Consider the following 19572-nt stretch of genomic DNA (forward strand, 5'->3'; position numbering starts at 1 on the left):
CAAATGGAAGAAGAAAGAAGATTACCAGCGAGATCACCTTCCTTGACTCCTCCTGGGCTGCCTGCGTCAGACGTCAGATCATCATCACGTCACCACCGCGTGATGACACCCGATGTCCTGTAGCGGTACTGCAGGGTGTCAGTGTGCAACATCCATGGAGAAGTCGGCTTTCCGGGCTCTCTTCACCTGTGTGTTTTCCTGGTCCCTGCGCCCTCCTGAATGAGCGGCTGGTCACTAGTAAGTAGGCAGATCTACTTGTGACCTGTGGCTGTGTGACTGTCCCTAAACACACTAAGGGTTCGCAAGTCCATGAGGGTGGGGGGGAAAGGGGGCACAATTTTTACACCCTCGTCCTGGGTGGAATTTAGCCTAGAAACTACCCTGACCGGAACTGTGCAGGTAGCCACATGCCAATATTTGAATGTACGATAGTTTATCATCTTCCAATATCTGTTGTCTACCGACTAATATTGATTATCGTCCAAATGGATCTAGGGTGGCTACATAATCAAAAATCATGGCAGGAAGCAAACAGAGTGAGAGGGGAGAACAGTGCCCTCATCAATGCACCAGGCTGGCTGCTGGCCAAGGATAGAGGTTGACCGACCACCTTGGCCGTGAACTCTCTAACGTCCATACTGGGCCCCACTCCCTCCCTATAAAGGTCCCTGGTGTCTAGTGGTCCTCCCTCCCCCATCCGGTTTCCTGGAGTCTAGTGGCCCCCTCCCTCCCTATACAGTTCCCTGGTGGTTCTTCTTCCCTATACAGTTCCCTAGTGCCTAGCGGCCCCACTCCCTCCCTATAAAGTCTAATGTCCTTCCCCTTCCATACAGTTCCTTGTTCTCTAGTGGCCCTTTCCCTCTCTATACCGCTCCCTGGTGTCTAGCCCCCACCCCCCATACAGTTCCCTGGTGCCTCACCCTCCATATGGCTTGCCTGGTCGTTTAGGGATTCACCTCCAATACCTAGTGGTCTAGAGTGGGTAATGCACTTGCGAGGCAAATTTGATGGCGCTGCAGACCAGATATGGCCCGCAGGTCAGAATTTAACATGTATGTTCTACAGATTGAAAATGCACACTAAAGGTCCGTACACACGCCGGACTGCAGGCAACGACAGGTCCGTCGTCACCTCCCGCTGGATGGGCGTTCCAGCGACAGTCCGGCGTGTGTACAGTCTGTCTGCAGACTGATACGGGCGACAGTCCGGCATGTGTACAGTCTGTCTGCAGACTGATACGGGAAACAGCCGTATCAGTCTGCAGACAGACTGTACACACGCCGGACTGTCGCTGGAACGCCCACCCAGCGGGAGGTGACAACGGACCCGTCGTTGCCTCCAGTCCGGCGTGTGTACGGACCTTTACAATCCAGCACAGGATGACAAATCAAACCTCCTCAGATACTGAGAGAGACGCCAGCTGCCAAACAATAGATTCTTCCAACGCTCAGTTCATTTTTCTTCTCCTTTTTTGAATCAATAACAGCATCGTTGGAAACGTAAGCAATTTGAGTTGATTAAAGAAAAAAGACAACATCTGTGCGGTGCGGCTGGATCAGCGGCGCCGGGGAATAAAGATAAAGAGGCGTGATTACCAGTCTGAGCTTATGAATAAAACAACATTCATACTTTTAAATGACTCATTACAAGTAACGATTAGGCAGGAGAGTATTCTTCCCTTCAATAGCCTTCCCTGTGTGTCTGTTACACCTGAATTACAACGCAGTGGGATAAAATGGGGTTTGCAAATGAAAGCAGATTGATACACAGGTTCAGGGGCCTAATGACCGCCCATGAGGCCCCCCCCCCCGGCGATATTTTTCCTGGGGCCCCCTGGAATCCAAAGTTCTCCCCACCGTACCTGATCTCCCCCCCTTCCCCACGCCACCTGCACCAGTATTGCTGCTCTCCTCTATGTATCATAGCCGCCCACTCTCAGCAGCCATTCGCCGGGACCCGATCATGTGACTCGCATTGGTCATGTGATCGGGAGCCAGCGAATAGCAGCAGGAAGTGTGCAGCTGTGATGCATGAAAGGCAGGGCCGGATTTGTAATTTTTACTGCCCAAGGCCACTATCACTAGCAGCCCCCGACATACAGCTAGCACCCTACCACACACACACTTTTATTAGTCCCAGTAATCAATGTTTTTAAAGAAGCTTATTAATGATGTAATTTTACTGAACAATCAACCTTCCAATTGATTGGATTGAACAGTGTTGATGGTGCCAATCGACTCCAAACGACCAATTGTTAATTGTTTTATCAATCTGTTTTGTGGATTGAAATGGTCTGAAATGATTGGAATGGTAAGTAATTTTTATTCCATTTATGGGCCAAACTTGATACTTTCCGCTCTGATAGGTTGGAGGTGGGTGGAGGACGGAGTTAGACTCGAAAAGCGATGAGTGACAGCTCAGATCATAGACAATAAGCTGCTCATGTTTGCTGCCCCTTCACTCCCTGAGTTCCAGGCACTTGCCCGACTGCTGAAGTTCACATGGTGGCAGATTGACTGCATGAGTGTGCCAGCCCGCTGTCCGCCTCTTGCTTCCTGGTACCCTTGGCCATGGCCTATGTGGCCTTGCCTCAAATCTGGCCATGCATGGAGGAGACCCACAGTTCTGGAACAAGCACACATTACTCCACTACCCGTGCTACTCTGTATGAGAGGGAGGAGTGAGCCCCCACAGCTTTCGGTCCTCCCAGCGGTTGCAGAGGTCGCAGGGGTTATTGTTACGCCCCCTGGAAGGGTTAGAACATCTCAGGTTTTTATCGAATAAATATGTTTCTGATTCTGATTATTGCTCTCTGTGTTGTATTTACTCTGGAGACATTTAGTCTTACTTTTTGTAGAAGAGACAGAGCAGGAAATTTTTCTGAAGGAAAAGGAAATCCTCTGTTAGGTAGAAGTTGCCGGGTTGGCTTCCCACTAGGAAATTTACTCACAGCTCCCCTTGTAGTCACAGTTGTTACAGCGCCACCAACTGGAAGTTCATCTCATGCTTTGTATCGGTGGCCATTGTCACAAGGATGTGTGGGAACACATGCAATACAATAGGAAGTGTGCATGTAAAATGGGCATCTGGTGAATTTGGGCGCCAGAAATAGCCGCTAATACAACATCAGTAACATTACCGATATTCCACTATTGTGCAGTGGCAACCCCAATAGTAACACCTAACCCTATTCTCACACAAGCCCTCCCTCTACTGACGCCTAACCCTAAGCAGCCACGCCCACCAATGCCTAACCCTATCCCACTCCCCCACCAATGCCCAATACTACTATATTACAGCACACAACACAGTGCAGTGCCAAACTATACCATGCTTCACCACACCACACTAACGATATCTATACACAGCATTCCATACCATACCATACCATACCATATTACAAAACCGTACACCATACTACACCGTGACGTCCAAAACTATTTTATGCCACACCTGGTGCATACTAACTGCATCATACTGTACTACAGCACATCCCACCATACCACATCGAATTATACTATACCATACTAAACCACACCACACCATGGGGCATATTCACTAAACACATGATAAGTTAAAATCAGTTTACTCACCTGGGGCTTCTACCAGCCCCCTGCTGCTGTCCCGTGCCCACACCGTCACCCATGGATCCTCCGGTCCCCCGCCGCCAGCTAGTTTCGTTTTTGGCCGACAGGCTCACTGCACCTGCGCAGGCCTGGCCACACGTCTCCTTCTATGCGTTACAGTCCGCAATAGCGTCCTGCACAGGATGCTATTGCGGACGGGAACGCAAAGAAGACTACGCGTCACTAGATCTGTCGGCGAATTGAAACTAGCTGGTGGCGGGGGACAGGAGGATCCATGAGTGATTGCGAGGGTACGGGGCGGCTGCAGGGGGCTGGTAGAAGCCCCAAGTGAGTAAAACTGATTTTTTTTTTATTAGGCTTAAGTTACTCTTTAAGTGTAATTAAGTATGGTAAAACCCATTAGCATGCTCTACTACACTCACAATTCTGATTACCGCAGTTTAGTAAATATATCCTCAATCATATCGTATTACAGCACACATTGTCATACCATTTCATACAATGTCAAACTATACCACACTACTCAATACCATACTAACCATAACATATACAGTACTACACCATACCATGCATATTACAGCACACCACACCGCACTAGGGGCCTGATTCACAAAGCGGTGCAAACTGTTTAGCATGGGTGTGCTAAACAGTTAGCACGTGAAGTCCATTAGCGAATCGCGGCAAATTGCGCGCGCAAAAGTCCGCGATCGCGTGAATCGCAGCACTTTGCGCGCGCAAAAGTCCATGAACGGCACTTCACGTGCTAACTGTTTAGCACACCCGTGCTAAACAGTTTGCACCGCTTTGTGAATCAGGCCCTATGTCACTCAGTGCCAAACACTACCATGCTACACCGCAGCCTACTACAACATTCTACAGCACAGTCCACCATACCACATCCTACCATACTGTGTCATAGAGTACCACATCACAGCACAGGAGCTCACGCCACACCATACCATGCCACACCATACCATGCCACTCCATACCATGCCAAATTATACCATATTACACTAACTAGGCAACACTTCATGTTACCATGCATATGAGATAGCAGAAGAAAACTGAATAATTCTGTAATGTCTTTTTCCACAGATTCTTGGCACAGATGACAACTGGTACAAAGCAGAACTCAGAGGCAACGAAGGCTACGTCCCCAAAAACTATGTAGACATGAAAACTCCGAGGTGAGAAACCAACAATGAGAAATGTTATTGAGTACACATACAGATAGTAACTGTAGCACCATATATGTAGGCACCATGGTGGCCCGGTAATGATTCTCAGATGAACCCCAGTATGAGGTTAGCATTTGGTGGGAGGTCAGGGTTATAGATCAAGAAAAGCTTAATATTAAGCAGGAGGTCAGGGTTATACCTGTGATGTAACAACTTCCATGGGGTCCCCAGTAAGACTTTGATGCCCCCCCAGTGAACACCCCTTCCCTTGCCTCCCCTTGGTGCCCTTCATGACCTTGGGGCCCGTCTCACAAGGGTCATACAACAAGTGCGGCCATCATTATCTTCACACCCATAACAAGTGTAGCCACCAAACACCTGATCTGAAGTATAGTCCCCTGTATGGGAGGAAGGGAAGGTTAGTAGTTGGGGCCCCCCCACACCTCTGGGCCACCGTGCGATCTCAGGGGCTGCTCCTCTCTAGTTACGCCCCTGGGTTATACATCAAGAATGGGAAGTTATGGTTACGTACCGGAAAGGATGAATATGCAAAGAGGGTTTCCGGAAATGTGGATGCCTGAAATAGCTGGTAGTAGAATATCTGTAAATTTACAGACATTCTAATATGTTTCAGTGAAAATTCCAATAGCAAAATATCAGTAAATAATACAAATATTTTACTACAGCTAGACCTAACCCTATTTTAAAACAACCCTCCCTGTACCAATGCCTAACCCTAACCTCCTGCCTCCAATGCCTATTCCTAACCACCACCAGCCCTCCACCACCCCGCCACTGCGGACTAAGCCCTAACCACTCCCTCTAATAACTATTCCTAGCCACCACCACCCCGCCACTGCTGCCTAAGCCCTAACCACTCCCTCTAATAACTATTCCTAGCCACCACCACCCCGCCACTGCTGCCTAAGCCCTAACCACTCCCTCTAATAACTATTCCTAGCCACCACCCCCCAGCCACTGCTGCCTAAGCCCTAACCACTCCCTCTAATAACTATTCCTAGCCACCACCACCCCGCCACTGCTGCCTAAGCCCTAACCACTCCCTCTAATAACTATTCCTAGCCACCACCACCCCGCCACTGCTGCCTAAGCCCTAACCACTCCCTCTAATAACTATTCCTAGCCACCACCACCCCGCCACTGCTGCCTAAGCCCTAACCACTCCCTCTAATAACTATTCCTAGCCACCACCACCCCGCCACTGCTGCCTAAGCCCTAACCACTCCCTCTAATAACTATTCCTAGCCACCACCCCCCAGCCACTGCTGCCTAAGCCCTAACCACTCCCTCTAATAACTATTCCTAGCCACCACCACCCCGCCACTGCTGCCTAAGCCCTAACCACTCCCTCTAATAACTATTCCTAGCCACCACCACCCCGCCACTGCTGCCTAAGCCCTAACCACTCCCTCTAATAACTATTCCTAGCCACCACCACCCCGCCACTGCTGCCTAAGCCCTAACCACTCCCTCTAATAACTATTCCTAGCCACCACCACCCCGCCACTGCTGCCTAAGCCCTAACCACTCCCTCTAATAACTATTCCTAGCCACCACCACCCCGCCACTGCTGACTAAGCCCTAACCACTCCCTCTAATAACTATTCCTAGCCACCACCACCCCGCCACTGCTGCCTAAGCCCTAACCACTCCCTCTAATAACTATTCCTAGCCACCACCACCCCGCCACTGCGGACTAAGCCCTAACCACTCCCTCTAATAACTATTCCTAGCCACCACCACCCCGCCACTGCTGCCTAAGCCCTAACCACTCCCTCTAATAACTATTCCTAGCCACCACCACCCCGCCACTGCTGCCTAAGCCCTAACCACTCCCTCTAATAACTATTCCTAGCCACCACCACCCCGCCACTGCTGACTAAGCCCTAACCACTCCCTCTAATAACTATTCCTAGCCACCACCACCCCGCCACTGCTGCCTAAGCCCTAACCACTCCCTCTAATAACTATTCCTAGCCACCACCACCCCGCCACTGCTGCCTAAGCCCTAACCACTCCCTCTAATAACTATTCCTAGCCACCACCACCCCGCCACTGCTGCCTAAGCCCTAACCACTCCCTCTAATAACTATTCCTAGCCACCACCCCCCAGCCACTGCTGCCTAAGCCCTAACCACTCCCTCTAATAACTATTCCTAGCCACCACCACCCCGCCACTGCTGCCTAAGCCCTAACCACTCCCTCTAATAACTATTCCTAGCCACCACCACCCCGCCACTGCTGCCTAAGCCCTAACCACTCCCTCTAATAACTATTCCTAGCCACCACCACCCCGCCACTGCTGCCTAAGCCCTAACCACTCCCTCTAATAACTATTCCTAGCCACCACCACCCCGCCACTGCTGCCTAAGCCCTAACCACTCCCTCTAATAACTATTCCTAGCCACCACCACCCCGCCACTGCTGACTAAGCCCTAACCACTCCCTCTAATAACTATTCCTAGCCACCACCACCCCGCCACTGCTGCCTAAGCCCTAACCACTCCCTCTAATAACTATTCCTAGCCACCACCACCCCGCCACTGCGGACTAAGCCCTAACCACTCCCTCTAATAACTATTCCTAGCCACCACCACCCCGCCACTGCTGCCTAAGCCCTAACCACTCCCTCTAATAACTATTCCTAGCCACCACCACCCCGCCACTGCTGCCTAAGCCCTAACCACTCCCTCTAATAACTATTCCTAGCCACCACCACCCCGCCACTGCTGACTAAGCCCTAACCACTCCCTCTAATAACTATTCCTAGCCACCACCACCCCGCCACTGCTGCCTAAGCCCTAACCACTCCCTCTAATAACTATTCCTAGCCACCACCACCCCGCCACTGCGGACTAAGCCCTAACCACTCCCTCTAATAACTATTCCTAGCCACCACCACCCCGCCACTGCTGCCTAAGCCCTAACCACTCCCTCTAATAACTATTCCTAGCCACCACCACCCTGCCACTGCTGCCTAAGCCCTAACCACTCCCTCTAATAACTATTCCTAGCCGCCACCACCACCCCGCCACTGCTGCCTAAGCCCTAACCACTCCCTCTGATGGCTATTCCTAGCCACCACCACCCCGCCACTGCTGCCTAACCCTTAACCATTCCCCTGTGATGCTTAACTCTAACCTTCCCTCTCCCCTCCCACATGGATGCCTAACCTAACTTAAAGAAACGTTCCTAAGTGGCACTAACATTTCAAAATTTGTCTATAATTAGGTGATCGACAAGGAGGGAGGGAGGGGAATATGCCATAAACACAAATTTAAAAAAAAATGCAAACCTGAACAAACTGCAGTCCACTTGTGTTGATGAAGGCGAGGATTCGCCGAAACGCGTTGTGACGCTGCCAGCACGCACAAGTTCCCTGGGTCAGCCACCCCCCCCCCCCCCCGTCCCTTCCATCCGGACCACGACCTCCGCAGGCCACGGAGGACGTAGAAGGCGTCCCAGGGTCCCAGGAAAAGGGCTTCGCCCTCATCTAATATGCTTGTATGCATCTACTTTCTAGTAAGTGCAATTGTTTCATGCGCATTTTAACTCAATAAATCTGTTTTTACACTATGGAGCGCTCCTCCGCTTTCCCATTTTTTCTGTTTTTATACAAGAATGCCTTTCAGCCGGGCATGAAGGAGCTGCAAATTGTGTGAAACCATAATCTGCTTGCCCGCACTTTACCGGTTCCCAGAAGCACAAGATTTCCCTTCACTTTTGACTGAGCATCCTCTGAGATTAGTCAAATAGTGTAATTAAACAATTGCGTGTAAAAAATATCAGTCGTTTTGTTAAAACTGATTAGAATCTGACCTCCGCCATCTTCCATTTGCCTGGGTTTGATATTCTAACTCCTCCTATAAACAGACCTTGGAGGTTTAGCAAGGCAAGTGATACTGCTGACCATTCTGTGCTACCTTGCCCAACCTCTCCGCCTAAGCCTATTCCTCAAGAGCAGGGGTGTAACAACTGTCCATAAGACCCCCCCCCCCCCCCCCCCCCTGTGAAATTGTCATGGGATCCTCTGGAATCCAAACTTCTCCCCAGCTGCACACTCTCAGCTGCTATTTTCCGGCTCCCAATCATGTGACTCACATGGGTCATGTGATTGCAGCAGCTGTGATGCATGGAGGAGACCTACAGTGCTGGGCAGGTAAACATTACTCCACTACCTGTGCTACTCTGCATGTGGGTAAGGAGAGGGAGGAGGAGGGGGCCCCCTCAGCTCCCCGGCCCCCCCAGCGGCTGCAGGGGTCGCAGGGGAAATTATAACACCCCTGCTCAAGAGTATGATTATACTGACACTCAGTGGCTCTTGTGCTATGTGGCAAAGTAAACCCTCCATCAGGGTTGAGAAAAAAGGATTATATTTTTTTTCCTCCAAATATACCAAATGAAAAGAATTTGTTGGAAATCCTTCCTGTGTGTTTTGCTGCCGCTGAGCGTGTTTTGACTTCTGTTTTATTAGCGTGGTTTCATTATGCAGGTAATGTTCCCATTTAAGTGGTAATTTCACACTGCTCCAAACAAAAGACAAACTAGAATTATTGGAGGGTTTTTTTCACAGCTTCATTATGTATTTATGTTCCTGTATGTTTTTGTTTTTTTCTCAACTTGGCATAATTTCTTTAATGTTTGTGTAAATCAGTAAGTAACTTATCATCTAAATTACTAAATGCTACGCTATACGGTATAATTACCTTATGTTAATGTAAGATCTGAACAGTACAAAATAAAAGAGCAAGAAAAACAAATAATGGGAGGGCGTGGAGTAAAACGTTGAGCAGAATATGTTTTTGTGAGCCAACTGTGCTTCCCACTGCAGTACAGTTTGATTCCTGCCCCCTGTTGGTGTAGCTGCTGGGTAACCCAGTCGGGTGTAATTATGTGATGAGCAAAGTAGGAAGTACAATAGTTCCAGACTACATTTCCCAGAATACCATCAGCATTACAGCGGAAATCATGTGACAACATGAGGATGTAGTACCTGGTAGCTGACAGGAAGTAGGTGCAAGCGCCCATTTATCCTAGCAGGAAGTAAAAAGGTCGTAGAGGACTTAACATAGCCATTTAGTGAGAAAGATATGGAGGTTTTCATATGTACAGTATTTTCTTTTAAACAATGCCACTAATCTTGCTAGCTTCAGTTAAGTGGTAAAACTTAAAGAGGAACTCCAGTGGAAATAATTGTAATAAAAAAAGTGCTTCATTTTTACAATAATTATGTATAAATGATTTAGTCAGTGTTTGCCCATTGTAAAATATTTTAAATCCCTGATTTATATTCTGACATTTATTGCATGGTGACATTTTTACTGCTGGCAGGTGATGTAGCTGCTGCTTGCTGTTTTGGCAGTTGGAGACAGCTGTAAACAGCTATTTCCCACAATGCAGCAAGGTTCACAGACTGGAAACTGCCAGAAGTACCTCGGTACTCAGAGCAGCGGGAGGGGTTTCACCACAATATCAGCCATACAGCGCCCCCTGGTGGTCTGCTTGTGAAAAGGAATAGATTTCTCATGTAAAAGGGGGTATCAGCTACTGATTGGGATAAAGTTCAATTCTTGGTCGGAGTTTCTCTTTAATTCAGAACACCTGTTTTTTTGCGTTGGTTCTGGGTGTGTGGCTTCAACTGTCAGAGTTAGAGGTTCAGAAGGACGGCCAGGCAATTAGCATTGTTTAAAGGAAATAAATATGGCAGCCTCCATCTCCCTCTCAACACAAGGACACTTTAAGCCTATATATGGTGCAGTATGTCGGGTTTTACAGCTGCAACAGGCATAGCTTCACAGAGACTTTTTTCAATTTGAACAGTTTCAATTTAAGGTAACACTTATAATTTATGTTCATTAACCTGGCTGCTTTCAGAATTTGTATGGTTCAACAGTGGGTTTATTATGGCTGAAAAACAATGAATGTTGTCCTGGGTTCCACTTTTGTCTATTTTCCTGGCCCCGGCTCTGTAAACTTGCCCCATGGTCGGTGTATTATCTATGTGAGACTAAATACGCAAAGCACATATGAGAACCGCTGTCTCAATTATAAAGGGGTTTTGAGGCCATTCCTGCCGCTGCTAGCTCAGGAGCTCAATATAAACATGAAAGGTCTGTCGTCTGGAATGATTGTTCACAATTGTTTTGCTTTGATTGACAATGTGCAAGCTCCCTCGGTTCTACCGAGCTGCATGTGATCAGGGCCGTATTTGTACTCATTCCTGCCCATGGCCACTGTCAGCAGCCACCCCCCTTCGGTGTAGATAGCCAGATGACCCCCCCCCCCTCCAGTATAGGTAGCCCATTGACCCTTCCCTCCAGTATAGGTAGCCCATTGACCCTTCCCTCCAGTATAGGTAGCCCATTGACCCTTCCCTCCAGTATAGGTAGCCCATTGACCCTTCCCTCCAGTATAGGTAGCCCATTGACCCTTCCCTCCAGTATAGGTAGCCCATTGACCCTTCCCTCCAGTATAGGTAGCCCATTGACCCTTCCCTCCAGTATAGGTAGCCCATTGACCCTTCCCTCCAGTATAGGTAGCCCATTGACCCTTCCCTCCAGTATAGGTAGCCAAAAACACATGAAAAACGCATATAAAATGCAATACATTGCGTTCCCATTGACTCTCATTATGTGCGTTTTTGATTCGTTTTTGAATATCATGCAACAAAACCAGCGTTTTTAAAAACGCCTGTTACAAAACACATATGCCTTTTTTATATGCGTTTTTTCATGCAGACCATAGACTTCCATTAACAACAAAAACGCAGCGTTTTCTGCAATGCTAGCATTTCTGCACGTAGCCTGAAAACAAAAAGAAAAATTGAACCGCGTATGGCCACCTTTAGTTGTTCAATGAGATGCGAATATTTCCAGTTTGAAAGAAATGTTTAAGCAAATAAAATGCAGCTAGACGCTGGTCCAGTCAAAGCCAACAGGAAGTTCACTAGATTGGCCGAGGTGCATACAATTTGCATTACATTCGCAGGAAAGACAGAATTATTATCATCTTGTCGGCCATCTCTGGTATGCAGAGAAAATATGGGAATTATTTGCGATCCAAAGCCTGGTACACACTTTCAATTATGATTGACCAATCACTGACCAATTTGACCACCTCCGGGTAGTATGAGAGTTTCCCTACACAACCTGTTCCTTGCATTCAAATTCTGTTAACCCTCATTCTACCTGGGGGTGGTAAAATTAGCCAATCAACAGCTAATGAAATTAAAAGTGTTTGCAGGGCTTTATTCTGCCTTGGTTTATCTTAAAGGACGTCACCTCTGACGTGAAAATCTTAAAATTTGAAATACATGTAAACATATACAATTAAGAAATACATTTCTTACAGAGTAAAATAAGCCGTAAATTACTTTTCTCCTATGTTGTTGTCACTTACAGTAGGCAGTAGAAATCTGACAGAACCGACAGGTTTTGGACTAGCCCATCTCCTCATGGGGGGTTCACAGGGATTTGTTTATTTTCAAAATGCACTTAGTGAATGGCAGTTGCTCCGTCCAACTGCCAAAAAAGTGTACGGTGAGCAGGGAGGCTGGCCAGCATCTTTATATAAATCTTTTTCAGGGAGTGTCTTTATAAAGAATAAAGGCCATGCTGAGAATCCCCTATGGAGAGATGGACTAGCCCAAAACCTGTCGCTTCTGTCAGATTTCTACTACCTACTGTAAGTGACAGCAACATAGGACAGAAGTAATTTATGGCTCATTTTACTCTGGAAGAAACATACTTATTATTTGTATGGGTTTTAAATTTTAACATTTTTGTGACAGATCCTCTTTAAGTTGCCCATACATTTTTTGACTTGGTGACTGATCGGCCGTCTGACTCAACAATTATTATCGAATCAGATGAAAATCGGAGCGGTCAAAAGTATGCCCGATAAACGATGCGACCGATTTTAGGCCGAAATTGGTGACATGTGTTGATCGGACATGCTGCAAGATGTCGGGCTGTCGTATTTGATCTGGTGTGCGGCGGTAACAGCGAGCGATATCAGGACAAGCACCCTTATACTACGTACACACTTGCGACTATGGTTGTTTGAAACAGCAGCTTAACGATTGGTCTGCCGACAATCAGGTAAAGAACTTTACCAAACGATCATTAAGTACAACGACGAATGAACGATGAGAAAATCCACCAGGGTGGATCATATTGAACGACAATCGTTACAAAACTAAAGTGTGTACAGTTATCTGCCGAGCACGATCGTTACAAGGGCCAATGCGCCTGCGTTGGATTCTGCCCAGCTTCCGTACTTCCTGTGTAGCGCGCCCCGTAACGATTGTTACATTATACATTTCAAACAAACTTTGTTTTCAAGTTACCTATCATATATTCTTATCTATTATAACCCCATGTTTGGTTGTTGTTTTTTTTATTTTATATAAATATGTACGCAACATTTCCCTCTGATCATTATTTTCTGCGAGAACGATCGTTAATATGTGTATGATGATTGTTGTATCCTATCCTTGCATTCCAATCGTTCCAATATTGTTCGTCTGGTAAATATCGTTCCTTGTAAACGATTGTTATCGCAAGTGTGTACGTACCATTAGGGGGAACAACAACAGCAGGACTTGATTTTCCATCATGTCTGATCGTTATCTCCGCTGAGATCCGGTTGGCCCGCGAGTGCCGGCAGCTGTCCACAGAGGGAAGATGATTACCCCGTCTGCTTAAATTTGGGAACGCCGCCAAATAAAACGAGCGTCATTTCACACCATTTGGTACCTTCAGACGGCTATAGCTCACTGCAGAAATCCAACCGCTTAACTGCTCGGTCTTCGGAGTACTTCCCACTGCGGAAACCTATTATGCAAATTTGCGGAGGACATTTGCATAATGCACAATCCAATTTGAAAGAAGACGGAGAGCCTTCGGAGGTTGGACGCCCTCTGTAACTATTAAGATAATAATGTATCTGACTGTGAGTTCTTCCGAGTTGGCAAATACTGCATGATGGGCATGAGATTGGAGGACTTCCAAAAAGCAGGAAATCGGAGATGCCTTCCTCGGTTATTCCTGAGACGTTAAAGAGGAACATCTGACAATTAAAGAGGAACTCCAGTGAAAATAATTTAATACAAAAAGTGCTTCATTTTTTTTACAATAATTATGTATAAATGATTTAATCAGTGTTTGCCAGTTGTAAAATCTTTTAAGTCCCTGATTACATGTTGACATTTTTACTGTTGGCAGGTGATGTAGCTGCTTCATGCTTTTTTTGGCAGTTGGAAACAGCTGTAAACAGCTATTTCCCACAAGGCAGCAAGGTTCACAGACAGGAAACTGCCAGGAGTACCACGGTCCTCAGTTTCTTGTGGGAGGGGTTTCACCACAATATCAGCCATACAGTGCCCCCTGATGGTCTGTTTGTGAAAAGGAATAGATTTCTCATGTATAAGGGGTTATTGTAACGTTTGCGGAATTATTTCCGTGGTCAGCGCACAGGATGCGCGCTGACACTGCGGAAATCCTCCACAAGCGTGTAATTATATAGGACCCAGCTATGGTGCTATGCATCTGTAGAGGGAGATTCCCACCGGCAGATAAAGCTGTGGAGTACAGACGGACTCAGCCTCTGTACTGCCATAGATGCCAGATGGGAATTGCACGAGTTAAAGCAAAGTAGGGCTGGATAGCCCTAATAGAGAAAGAGCACAGAGACAGAATAAATGTGTGTCCACCAATCTAGTCGCCACCCAGCAACGGTGAACACACAACAGCGGAAACAAAGTGGGAACGCAATCGCAAGAGAGGCGATTGCCAGAAGTGACAGAAGACCAAGCAGGACAGAGCATGAGAGTAGCAAAGACACAGCAAGCAAGAACAATAAGGAAAATAACAAACGTTAACTAAACGCGAACACCGCACTCATTCGCAACAGCGAACGCATTTAAGCACGATCACCACGCGATAGGCGCCCAGTGATAAGCGTGCCACCCTAACTAACCAATGACACACAAACACGAAATAGAGAACACGAACACTTGCTAAACGGTTCCCTCCCCAAGCCTACAGCAAGCGTTCGTACAAGACAGAGAGAAGGAGCAGCCAGCAGCAACTGCAGCTCTGGCCTACACTCCCAGACAGAGTTCAGAAGGAACCATCGCTGCTACCGCTAGAGCGAATGCGATCCAGACAAGCAGATGGGGCTACCAGTAGCAACCGCTGCTCTGGTTAGCACCCCTAAGGCAGAATAAAGTAGGAGGCACTGCCACTACCACTAGGGCGAATGCGATCCAGACAGATGGAGCAGCCAGTAGCAACCGCAGCTCTGGCCTACACTCCCAGACAGACAGAACGATTCCCTGTCGACCGCCGCTGGCGACAAGCAATCGAGACAGAGAGACAGAACTAGGCAAAACAGATAATACAACCTGACTGCACTAGAAGGGATGCTTAGTGCAGTCCCCAGGAATTACTCTAAAATAATCTTAGCAAACGACAGCAAGGCTGAAACTCTAGGAGTGTTTGCAGGAACAAACCTTCATGACCAGCAAAGGATTCTGGGAGCACATGGTATTTATACTGCAAGACTTCAAAGGAGGCAGCTAGGCAGTTTGCATGACAAGTGTATGCAAATTCCTCAGCAGCAGAGCAGGTCTGAAACTTGCAAAGCAAAGACAGGTCTCTTTTCCAGAGACCTGCAGACCTCAGACTAAAGGAATGGACAAACAGCTGTCTGCCCATGCAGACAGCTGAGCAGATCGTTACAGTTATCAGCTAACTCATCATCTGTGTTTTCGCATCCATATGCCACAGACGTCAGAAGGCATTTTAGTACAAAACAACTTCCGCCTACAGCGGCGGAGGTCTAGAGGCATTTTAGTGGCCCCATATTTCTGTACCGCGGTCCGTGGACCTATAAAAGGCACTCAGTACAAGATTTTGGCTCAGTGCCAACTTTGTACTTGAAATGTGCAAATACTGTAATTCTACACAGCCTGGTACACACTTTCAATTATAATTGGACAACCACTGACCAATTTTGCCACCTCTGTGTAGTATAAGGCTCAAGAGATATTGATACTATAAACAGATTGTGTAGGTAAACCCTTTCTACTACATGGAGGTGGTAAAACTGGTCAGAGATTGGCCAAAAATTGAGTGTATTCCAGGCTTAAAGGACCACTGTCACAAAAATTATTAAATATATTTAAAACATATACAGATGAGATGTGCAAATTTGGACAGAGGCGCCAGGCAGGTTAAAATGATCTAAAAACAACTAAAAAGGAGGAGTACAGGTGGACTTACCTCCTGAAATGATGGACAATCGAGATTGTTCAAATCGCAAATAACAATTTATTTTGGCACTCCGCAACGCGTTTTGCAGGTATAACCCGCTTCATCAGGCAAGGAGTGCAAGCTCAAAAAGGTCCAATAGTGGCAATGCGCCTCTGCCACTATTGGACCTTTTTGAGCTTGCACTCCTTGCCTGATGAAGCAGGTTATACTTGCAAAACGCGTTGCGGAGTGCCAAAATAAATTGTTATTTGCGATTTGAACAATCTCGATTGTCCATCATTTCAGGAGGTAAGTCCACCTGTACTCCTCCTTTTTAGTTGTTTTTAGATCATTTTAACCTGCCTGGCGCCTCTGTCCAAATTTGCACAGTATTGTAACGATTGTGGAACTTTCTCCGTGATCAGCGCACAACGCATGCGCTGACATGGCGGCAATCCTCCACAAGCGTATATTTGCAGGCACCCAGCAAAAGGTGCTACGCACCCGTAGAGGGAAAATTCCTGTCGGCAGGTGGCGCTGGGGAGTGCAGATGAACCAATCCTCTGTACCTCCACAAATGCCAGACAGGAATTGTATGAAGAGCAGAACGCAATCGCAAGGGAGGGGATTGCGAATGAGACGAGCAAAGGGACAGGTTGTATGTGTGTGCGGCAACCTAGTCGCCACCCCGCGACAGTGCACACACAACAGCAGATATGAAATAGGAACGCGATCGCGAGAGGTGCGATCGCCAGACGTGACACAAGGCTACAGCAAGGCGGAGCACGAGAGTAGCAAAGGCACAGCAAATAATACAATGAGGAGATATGGAAAATAACAAACGCTAGCTAACCGCGAACACCGCACTCATTCGCAACAGTGCACGCGGTTATGCGCGGTCTCCACGTGATAAGCACAATAGAGACAAGCACGCCTAACTAACCATCGACAGACAAACATGAAACAGAGGACGCAAACGCTTGCTTAACGGTTACCTCACCGAGCCTCCGCAAGCGGTCATAGCAGACAAGACAGACACACGAAAACAGGGACAAGCGAGAGATAGGATCCACAGCACTAGCGAAAAGTGGCTAGCGCGATCCCAGGAGACAGAACAGAAGAGATAGCTGGTAGCAACCGCTGCACCAGCTATACTCCAAGAACAGAGATCAGAACCATTTCCTGTCGACCACTGCTGGGACAGGACAACAGCAACAGAACAAACAAACAGATAAACAATCCTAACTGCACTATGGAATCTGCCTAGCACAGTTTCCAGGAATTACTCTAAGCTGATCTTCAAACCAAGAGTAAGGCTGACACCCCACCAGGAGTGTTACATAGGACGAAATCCTTATGACCAGCCAAGCATTGTGGGAAAGACATAGTACTTATAGTACACGCCTCCAATGAATGTGGCCAGGCAATTTGCATGACAACGTATGCAAATTCCTCTGCAAGCACAAGCTGCAAAACTGACAGAAGCTCTTCTTTCCAGAGTCCTGCAGCATGCAAATCTACACAATGGTCAAAAAGATGCCTGCCTGCACAGGCAGCTGAGCAGATCATTACAAGTATATAGTCCACCTTGGGCAGGGCCGGCCTTAGGTTTCACAGCGCCCTGAGCGTAACCAGATTTTGGTGCCCCCCCCCCCCCCCATTCATCCTACACGCACACGCGCACACACACACACGCACGCACACACACACACTTTTATCTCGAGTTATCTTCTATAATATATACACTAAGGGGGATCTGCCTACATATACAAGACTAGTAGAGCCTATTATAGGCAGATCCCCCCCTTAGTGTATATAGGCTACTAGTGTAGGCAGATCCCCCCTTAAGTGTGTATGTATATAGGCAGACCCCCACTTATAGTGTATATATATATATATATATATATATATATATATACATATATATATATATATACACACACATGTATATACTATATATATATATATATATATATATATATATATATATATATATATATATATGTCCTGGGGATGGGGAGCGGAGCCTTACTTTTACTGGTGGTGTGGGGTCTGTCCAGTCAGTAATGGCCAGCCCGGGTCTCGAGGCGAAGGACAGTCACACCCAGGGTGGCTGACACTGTGTCACTGGCTGGCACACCGCGCACTTCCAACCTCCTCCTATCACGGGGCCAGCAGGCAGCAGCGCGGGGCGGAGACTCTCACACTGCCTCCAAGAGGCTACAGCAGTTGTTGATGGTCTTCGCCCCCATCACCCCCAGCGGCACCAGGGGGCGGAGCCAGAGAGGGAGACAGTCGCGCGCTGCGGCGCAACCAAGCCGGAGCCCGCAGCCGCCGCAAGTTAGCATAAATTAACATTATGCGGCCGGGCGACAGGAGAGCGGCGCGGCGCCCCCCCCTGGAAGCTAGCGGCCGGCGCCCTGAGCGATCGCTCAGGTCGCACAGGCCAAAGGCCGGCCCTGACCTTGGGTGGAGGGGACTGTCCCCTTATTTCTATCTACAGAGAGCGACTTCTTAAACCTGAGTGGGGTCAGGTTCTAATGCTCCCCACCTGCATTTCAAGTGGTTGCCTATGTGGTAACCCGTGTTTGTGAGTATATCCACATCTGTTAATTATTTCGCCAACAATTGTTAGACTTACTGCACTATATTGGGCTCTCGGTTTTTCTTTTTGTTTCAAGTGCATATACAGATGAGAAGTGTGTTTCTTTCAAAGTAAAATAAGCCATAAATTACTTTTTTCCTATGTTGCTGTCACTTACAGTAAGTACTAGAAATCTGACATTACTGACAGGTTTTGGACTTTGTTTATTTTCAAAAGCACTTAGTGAATGGAAGTTGCTCCGTCCAACTGCCAAAATACTGTGCAGCGATCGGGGAGGCTGACCAGCATCTTTGTATAAATCTTTTTCAAGTAGTGTCATTATAAAGAATAAAGGCCATGCTGCGAATCCCCTATGGAGAGTTGGTCTAGCCCAGCCGCGGCTCCGGTAGTGTGTGTCAGTGGCTGCGGCGCGCGTGGCCGGCAGCCTATCAGAGAGGCCGCCGGACCGGTGCAGTGCAGGGCTTCAGGCGGCCATTTTCCCGTAGCCCTGCAGTGTAATGCAGGCAGGACGGGACGTCGGGAAGGAAGAGGATCGTGGGAGTTGCGCGCCACAAGGAGGTCGGGGCTGGAGGAGATCGTGACAGGAGGTCTTCTGACTAGGTGAGTAAATGGGTTTTTCTTTTCATATCTGCTGAAGGATTGTGCATATTGGGGCCAGATCTGCTGAAGGATTGTGCATATGGGGGTCAGATCTGCTGAAGGATTGTGCATATGGGGGTCAGATCTGCTGAAGGATTGTGCATATTGGGGTCAGATCTGCTGAAGGATTGTGCATATTGGGGTCAGATCTGCTGAAGGATTGTGCATATGGGGGTCAGATCTGCTGAAGGATTGTGCATATTGGGGTCAGATCTGCTGAAGGATTGTGCATATTGGGGTCAGATCTGCTAATGATTTGTGCATATTGGGGTCATATCTGCTAATGA

At 47.5% G+C, this 19572-nt stretch overlaps 1 protein-coding gene across 4 annotated transcripts in view; it reads left to right on the top strand.

Annotated features, from left to right (window-relative positions):
* Window positions 1–19572, top strand: part of GRAP2 (GRB2 related adaptor protein 2) — a 504271-nt gene that overhangs the window by 444195 nt on the left and 40504 nt on the right. For all 4 annotated transcript variants that reach the window (XM_068252025.1, XM_068252023.1, XM_068252024.1 and 1 more), the window contains one exon: window positions 4683–4774. In XM_068252025.1, coding sequence (XP_068108126.1) covers window positions 4683–4774 — 92 coding nt within the window. The remainder of the gene's footprint in view (window positions 1–4682; window positions 4775–19572) is intronic.

The sequence above is a fragment of the Hyperolius riggenbachi genome, chromosome 9, assembly GCF_040937935.1.
Source record: "Hyperolius riggenbachi isolate aHypRig1 chromosome 9, aHypRig1.pri, whole genome shotgun sequence".
Taxonomy (NCBI): Eukaryota; Metazoa; Chordata; class Amphibia; order Anura; family Hyperoliidae; genus Hyperolius; species Hyperolius riggenbachi.